Source organism: Sinocyclocheilus rhinocerous, unplaced genomic scaffold (assembly GCF_001515625.1).
Source record: "Sinocyclocheilus rhinocerous isolate Xijiao unplaced genomic scaffold, SAMN03320098_v1.1 scaffold1830, whole genome shotgun sequence".
NCBI lineage: Eukaryota > Metazoa > Chordata > Actinopteri > Cypriniformes > Cyprinidae > Sinocyclocheilus > Sinocyclocheilus rhinocerous.
In genome coordinates, this window is record NW_015650704.1 from 132,635 (window position 1) to 141,667 (window position 9,033).

Consider the following 9,033-nt stretch of genomic DNA (forward strand, 5'->3'; position numbering starts at 1 on the left):
TGTGTGTGCGCGTGTGTGTGTGTGTGTGTGTGTGTGTGTGTGTGAGAAAACCCCTCACGTGACGCCAGCAGGCAGGCAGATAGACAGGATGTGATGGACGCTGCTTCCTCTTTCCTCCCCACTTCCTCTTCTCTGTCAGCTCACAGGACGTTGGGTAAGAGCGAGGCTTGCGCTGCTTCCTGTCTGAGCTCACAGACACACACGGTCATTTCCTGTTTGGTGACGCCAGCAGCGTTCACTTCCTCTGAAGCCCAGCAGCACTTCAGATTACAGCAGCTTCCCTGTTCAGTAACACCAGAATTAATAAATTCATAAAATGACAAAGAAACTTTTAAACACAACACACGGATTAGAATTGAAGCTTGTTTCCACCACGGATAAAAAAAAAAAAAAATTCTCACAATTCTGACTTTTGCAACTGCAAATGTTAATTTATTGTCTTTTTTTCTATTTTTTTTTTTAAAGCATCAATAAAGAGTTAAACTAAGAAAACATTCATGCACTTTCATTAAGTATTTACTTTCGGAATCTGAGAGAAATGTTAGAAGTATTTCACAGGTCATGTTTTTCATTAATATTTTGAATTAGATTTTATTTTTATATTTTCCATTTTATTTTAATTTTAGTTAAAGTTTTTCATTTTTGGTAGTTTATGTTTTTGATACAAGTCTATATTTTTTTCATAATTTAAATTTCAGTTTTTGTTATTTTAATACTATATAAAATGTATACATGCGTAGCGGCTGCTGAGTGATGATCATCCAATCACAGGCCTGCAGACCGATGATGACGGAGGTCAAAAGCTCATGGATACAAATATCAGACGAGATGTGAGTGTTATTGATCGCTGAAGAATAAATATCTGCTCATTAGTGGAGGGTCAGAGGAGAGCAACGCAATAAACATCAGTGTTTATTATAAATCAGTATGGATCCGTTCACTGAGGAACACTCGTCCTCACAGCCTTCATTACTGTAATCAATGAGTGTGTGTCTGTTATCAATCACATTCATGTTCACACACAGCGCTCTAATCAGATCAACATTTCACACCAAGCATCAGAAGACTCTTATGAGCTTCAATCCTCATTCACTGTGACTGAAAATTCCTCAAATTATCTGCTTTTGTGTTGCACTGCAAAAAATACTTCCTCAGCAGTGTCGGGGAAAGGTACTTTAATGCTCAAGCGTCCCTCGGGACACATTTGGGCAAAATGTTTTTTTTATTTTTTTAAATTTCTTAATCTGAGCGGTTCAAGACTTGGCTACTTTTCCTAAGTTTGCCACCTGAACACACACACAAAAAGAGGACTTGATTCAACAAAGTTAAGTGGTTGAAAAAAAAAACCTCCTAAATTTCTCCCATAGGAAATGAATGGGAAATACTACAATTCAAAGCATTTTTTGTTTATTTGTCCAATAAATCCAACACAATGCAGATCAACACACACACTCTCACATACACACACTCTCACACACACGCTCACACTCACACACTCTCACACTCACACACTCACACACTCTCACACTCTCACACTCACACTCTCACACACACAAAAAGCTATTGAAAACTACTGCCATATAGTGGCTATTGATATTTTTGATATTTTTATACCATCATATGCCACCAGATGTCACCAAAGCCACCGGATTTTTAGGTTTTGGCTGTCTGAACTTACTGGAATGATTTTTTTTAACTGAAGTATAAAAAATATTAAATAGAGAATAAAAATAAGCATATTTCACATAAAAAAATATGGTACTTTTAGAAACATGAAAAAATTACATAAATTGATTGATTTTATTTGATCGAAGACAGTGATATGACATTTGCTTAAAAAAAAATTGGGATCACACCTGAGACCTTCGTGTCCAAATGTGTTCACGAAGGACCAATTAAGGGCCGCTATACGAAGGATGCTTGTGGGTTAAAAGTAATACATTACAATATTGCGTTACGCCCTAAAAAAGTAACTAATTATGTATAATTATGTTACTTTTTATGGAAAGTAATGCGTTACGTTACTTTTGAGTTACTTTTGAAATCTGGGCAGGGCTTGCTTGTTTGTTTTTAATATAAAAAGTCTTCTTTTACAAACGTAAAAGCGCTTTCACAATAAAAGTGAAATGAATCCACCTCAGGCTGAAGGAAATGTAAATTCACGTCTGTACAGTAGAGGGCGCCGCTCAAACACATCTCATGAAGAATATGACGCAGGAGAAGAAAGTTCAACACTATTCAGCAATAACTAAAATGAAACGAGTGTGTCATTTTTGATTATTAGTATGATTGAATTGGATCATCGAAGGTCAGCAGCAAAGACATTGGTTAATAAAATGGGATTAAATACATAAATTATATTTGTCTTATTTAACATTTAATTATTGCAGGAGTTTCCATTTGACTGTTTTTATTGATTGTGAGGAACACTGAATGTGTTTGTGTGCAGTGAGATGAGTAAACATGTTCATATTGAGTCTAGAACTACAGTAAGATCATGTTCACACACAACGCTCCTTGCACACCGAGTCTGAAATTTTCGTATGCGTTTTTTCGTATTTGTCATCCTTTCCTATCAAAACGCTTGCTACGGATGCGAAAACACAGAAAATCGAACCCGATTCGAATTTTTTTAATGACGGACGAAAGTTTCAGAGGCAGTGTGTAAACGTGATTGACACAACGCGAGGTCGTATTTATTCTTTAACATGCAAAAATTTCGGACGAGAATTTCGGACTCAATGACCTTTACTCCTGATTTCTGTCACCATGGCAACACCAGAGCTGTCACTCAACACATGGAAACAAAGTAACTGGGGTTACTTATTTGAAAAAGTAACTCAGATATTTACTTCCAGGTTAAACAGTAATGTTTTACTTTACTAGTGACGTAACTTGCGTTACTTGTAATGTGTTACCCTTGTTTTCCAATACAAACATCTAAAGATTCATAACTCAAGATACATTTACTTGAGAAACAAAATGACTTATATTGACAAAAACAAAAACACACACACACAATTAGATGAGTTCTTGCTTACATTAATCAAACATCTGCCAATAGGGGTAAAAAAAAAAAATCTTATTTTCTGTTTGAATTGTTTCTGTTGAATATTTTATTTTATTTATTTTTTCACCCCATTGGTAGATTTTTTTTTTCATGTTTTAAGCACATGTAATGTTTCAAGAAACTCTTCCAAACAGTCCAGTAAATTCAGCAGTTTGTCAGTTTAGATCTGCATCCGTCCAGATCAATTAGAAAACTCATTCAACATATATTTTCAGTTGTTCAATACTCACAATCCAACATTTAGTTCCTCTCGAGTGACGGTTTCTCCCATGATGATTATTTAGTTTCTTCCTACAGAAACAAATCACACCGTCTGAAACATGTCAAATAAAACCACTCGTATAATATTTAGTTTGACAAACAATATTAAGAAGATTATATTAAAAACATTCTTTCACTCACCATCTGAGAAAAGATTTTAAGTTTGATTTTGCATTCGTTTTATGAATAAAGTCTGGAGTAGATCCATGTTCGTCCACAATTACTGAACGTTTGCTTGTTCACACACGGAAGGTTTCTGTGTCTGTTCATCTACCTCGTGTTTTTCTGAAGCAGGGTTATTATTGTTAACTAAAACCATTAAAGAAAAAAAAAACATTTCTGTTACTTGAAATGAAATGTTACTTTTTTTCCAGCTAGTTTCCAATGCAACATTTCTCCTTTTCGTTTGAGTTAAGTACTAAATAAATAATCATAACCAAATAATAATAATAATAATAACTAAAAATTAATAAATACAATATAAATAGTAAATAAAAATGACTAAAGCTAACAAAACACAACAAACTACTAGAACTTTAAATTTAAAGTGTAAACAGTGTTTACATTTTAAGAACTAGAACTAATTCAAAATATTGCCAAAACCTATATAACAGTATATGAATGATACTAAACGAGCAGTAATTTGAAGCGGCACGCTCTTGTTTTTGTGTGTGATGTGTCCAAATGTCAGACTCATGGTTTTCTGTTTCAGATCCTGCTTTAGTGTGAAACCGCTGAGAAGATCAAGCCAACGGCTGACAAACACACCTGTGATAAACACACACTCAACATCAGCAGCGTCACATGACTCACCGCCGTCTAGACCAGACCAGCGCTTCATACAAACACATCAGCACTGACTAATCACTCGTTCCTCTTTTGTAAGTCAAAAGCGTCTGCTGAATGAATAAATGTAAATGTTGTTGCTGTTGCATGTTTTCAGGCTCAGCAATGGATGCTCTGCAGTGAATGGGTGCCGTCAGAAGGAGAGTCCAAACAGCTGATAAAAACATCACAATAATCCACAAGTAATCCACAGCACTCCAGTCCATCAGTTAGTGCTGGGTGGTATACCGGTTCATACCGAATACCAAGGTTTATTTTTGTTATGATATGAATTTTTAAAATACCCCGAATGATGTATTACTCTTACCTTTATGAGCAAAAATGAGGTTGTTTCCACTGTTATAAGAAAAAAATGCAAGTGATCGTGCTGGCGACTCCATGTCCTGCAAAGCGCGCTTTAGCTTCTCTGCACAAACGATTGGATACACCCCTATCGGATACACCCCAGTGGTGCAAAACAGCACCACTGCACAGAAGACTCCACCTCCTCCCGGCGACCAGGTGATGACGCTGTCCCCTGCTGGCCGCTTGGTCCTTACTTTAAAAAAACAAACACTTGAATTTAACAAACAAAAACATTTTCCAAACATATTTCTAAATTAACGTAATAAAGAAACGAAAATATATATAACCACTTTTGCCATTAAAAACGAAACTGAACTATTTTAATGGCTACAACAGCAGCTGTGTAATTGGGGAAGAGAGAAAGAGAAAAAAAGACACGGGCTCCAGTCGGACTCGGCCAGTAATTCTGATAAGGCTCCAGTCAGACTCTATCTGTCGGATAAGGGCCGGACTAGGGCATATGTTTGAGGCCCGTGCAGGGTTCTGCTGAGCTTATTTGGTAGCAAACTCAATTTGGTACTGGCAAGGTGGCTTTATATACACACAGCGCACTTTGGATGTGACTGCGCACCGAATGGCTTAAAAAGACGTGAAAATAAATAATACAATTTTCTGACGATGCAACAATGACCCGATTAGATTTAAAAAAAAACATTGTTTAACTATGAATGTTAAATCAGAGGGGATAACACTAACAAACAGCAAACATTTCTTAATCTTAAATTTATTTCCTAAAAAGAAATAAAAACTAAATTACAAGCCACACAAATGTATCGCATCTTCACTATAGTTTACACTGTGACAAAAACACACAAACGTGAGAAAGAAAGAAAAGTGACACAAAACTAAAGCGCAGAATGTTTCACAGTAACCAGGCGAGTTTATAAATTAATACAGTCGTATGAATGTGCTACACGCTTTTCTGAAGACGACGGGCTCAAGTACTACTACAAACATGAATGTGACTCCTGCTTCATGCCTAGCGTTTCTGATAGAGACGCATGAACGGGAAGATGCTTGTGAAGCAAAAACACAGGAGCTTCATCAAACTACAGGCCGCTTTCTCTATGAAGATCGAGATCTGATCTCTGATGAGACAGAGACGTTATTCCACATTCTGCAGGAGTTCAGGGAATGTTCCTCACAGATTAAACAAAGCCACTGAACAACTCTCAGCAAACCTCTTCCTTCACACGCTGTCCAGCAGAAGAACCAAATCTGCAAACGAGCTTTACTTCAGCTTTCATAATGACTCCAGCTCAGAGGTTTGTCCGTGAGAAACAAACAGAAAGCGTCTGAGACTCGCAAACAGACACTGGCTACCGTCTGAGAGAAGAACTTCAGTAATAATCCACAAGAAAATGCTGCATTACGACTCTTTCTTCAGAAATAAAGCGGGTAAATCTCACCAAACATGTCCAGGCCATATTTCATCCTAATATTAAACGGGAAAAAAAATTATAGTATTTTTCATAAAGAAGTAAAGCCTATTTTAAGCACGATTAAAAAAAAAATTAAAAAAAAAAAATTATATCAGATTTTTTTTGTTTTCATTTTAATTTTAGTTAAAGTTTTAGTAATTTTGATTTGATTTTTTATAAATGTCAAATTTTTTTTGTTTATTTAGTTTTAATTATTTTAGCACTTAAGCGTTATTTTAATGCCAAGTATTTTAGTACATCAAGATAAACTTTCAAAGTTTAATTTTAAATGTTGCCTTGGCAACTAGCAGAAATAAAAGTTTTTAGTATATTATAGTTTTTTTTTTACTTGATGTACAAAAATAACAGAAACGGAAACAAAAACGCATAAAAAAACAAATACAAAGAGGCAAAACCCCCAAAAATTACTACAAGTTGGTATTTATTTAGAATGTCTATATTTTTTAAATAAATTATAGTTTATGAAAAATAACTTATTTTCACTAATAAATGTAATAATAAATTATAACATAGTATTTATTAATAATAAGACTTGGTTTTTATTTTTAGATTTACTGTTTTAATTTAAAATGAGAGTTATATAATTATCTATGGCTTCATTTTCTTTATATGACAAATATACATATTCATTTGATTCTGGGGTGAAATATGAGCTGTTTTCATGAGATTTGCCCAAAACCAGGCTGAAAATAATCAGCGGTCTGACTGACGTCTGTCCTCTGAAACACACATCAACAATCCCATAATGCTCAAGAGAAATGAACTGTGCAAAACATCATGCACCAGAGTTGAACACCTGATGTGAAGATGCTACATCCTGCGCTTGAACATCCGTGAAGAGAACTGAGAATCCCTGCAAACCGACCGTGAAGGCCATGAAGCGGCTCCTGAGGGACTGTGTGTCAGTCGGCCGTTAATGCCCAGGTCGTGTCACGGTTTCATCCTTGCGTCCGTCACACCACGACAAACTCCGGGTTGATGTCTGCCGGGCCGTCGGGTTTCCAGACCGGCTCCTGGTAGTCCAGGGGGAGCGATGCGTCGCTGGACAGGTTCTGGCGTTGGGTCATCCAGTGATACGGGCCGCGAGTGTCTCTCCGGGCCTTTCGCCGCAGACGCCGCTGCTGCAGTAAGAGCTGCAGCTGCTCCACCTTACAGCGCATGGCTTTATTCTCCGTCTGCCGCAGACGCTCTCCTGACAGAGATAGAGACAGAGAGACGAATCAGACGATACGCAAACAACAGAGACACCCCGCTGACTCAGAACAGAGCAGAATATTACACTACAGACCAGCCAGAGTCTGTGCATTCAGCATGCTATTATTACTGTCAAATAAAACTAAAACTACATACACACACACAAAATTTTTTTTTTACTTCAGATAGTTGCCATGGCAACATTTCTCATTATAAAACGGATAGTTCCGGTCCTTGATTCTGATTGGCTGAGCCGCGTTCGAAGCTGTTGTAAATGACTCTACAAAGTAACATACATATTTGTTTACATTTGTGTGTTGCTTTTTATTAATATCATTACACTTTATTTGCTCTGTTTTATTTTGTGAAACCGTTTTATAAAAGCAATAATCCTCGTGAAGCCGTGGTTTACAGTGAATTTATAACAGCTAAGGGGGTTTTACTCCGCTTCGCCTCGTACCTAACAACGCCCCTTAGCTGTCATAAACCAAGGCTTCTTGGGGCTTATTGCTTTATTTTAATTTAGTTTAACGATGTACTAAAATAACTAAAATAGAAACTGAAAAAAAAAATAACTAAACTTGTTAGGAAAAAAAAAAAAAAAAGACACAAATATTACTTTTTTAAATTCTTGTTAGGAAAAAAAAAAAAAGACACAAATATTACTTTATTAAATTAATTTATACATTTATAACAATTCAATTGAGAATTAATAATTTCATGATAATACATTTAGAATATTTTTTTTTTTTTATAAATTAGTTCATAAAAATATAATATTTTTCAAAAATACATTTAATAAGAAATCACATTATAGTTTTTATTAATACTTAGAATTAGTTCATTTTATATCAAGTATATTCAATTACAAATAAAATAGTTTATTGTGAGTGTGTGTGTGTGGGTGTAAAAATAGACAAATAAAATAAATATAAAGTTAACATTATTTAAAAATAAATTTAATCTTTTCTTAAGAAAAGCTGTTTTTTAGTAATTATAGTTTATTTTAAAAATATTGCATTTTATAATACATTATAGTTTTTACTACCATTTAGAATTAGTTTATATATTTTAAACAAAAAAAATTAAATACTTTATATAAAAATAAAAACTAATTCTAAATCCAAAAAAAAAGTATGTCAGTGATACTAAAACAACGCGTGTATACAGATGAAAAGATAGATGCGAATACAGGAAGAGCTGATGCTCACTTTCACTTTTACATTCACAACAAACAAACATCAGATCAGCAGCGGCTGGAAATCTCACAGCGAGTCTCATGAAACACGTTCAGATCACCTCAGAGGAAAAAACAACATCCAGACACATAACCGTGATGAGAGTTAAACTCAAATAATGTCTCAATGCTCCTAAAAATAGGCCTGAAAGATGAGCCACGTGTTCACGAGATTCCTGTGTAAACCTGCACTGTTCTTCCAGAGCTGCTGACCCATGAATCACTGATGCTTCATCAGCATGTTTCCACTGCGCACACACTCACACACACACACACTCTCACACACACACTCAATCACAGACACACACACACACACACTTTGCTGCAGCCTGGAATTAAACTGCTGGTTTTGTCTGGTCAGAGGAGAACTGGCCCCCGACTGAGCCTGGTTTCTCCAAAGGTTTTTTCTCCATTCTGTCACCGATGGAGTTTTGGTTCCTTGCCGCTGTCGCCTCTGGCTTGCTTAGTTGGGGACACTTCATTTCCAGCGATATCGTCGACTTGATTGCACAGACACTATTTAAACTGAACTGAGCACTATTTTCCTAATTAATGCTGTTCAGTTCTTTGACACAATCTGTATTGTTAAAAGTGCTATATAAATAAAGGTGACTTGACTTGACTTGACACACACACGC

The 9,033-nt window shown here is 35.7% G+C and overlaps 1 protein-coding gene across 1 annotated transcript in view; it reads right to left on the minus strand.

Moving 5' to 3' along the window:
- Positions 1–6,558: 6,558 nt before the first annotated feature.
- The window catches only part of LOC107712401 (midnolin-like), a 16,213-nt gene continuing 13,738 nt past the window's right edge, over positions 6,559–9,033 (minus strand). Inside the window, exon 7 of the mRNA XM_016517641.1 lies at positions 6,559–7,156. Coding sequence (XP_016373127.1) covers positions 6,918–7,156 — 239 coding nt within the window. The 3' untranslated portion in view covers positions 6,559–6,917. The remainder of the gene's footprint in view (positions 7,157–9,033) is intronic.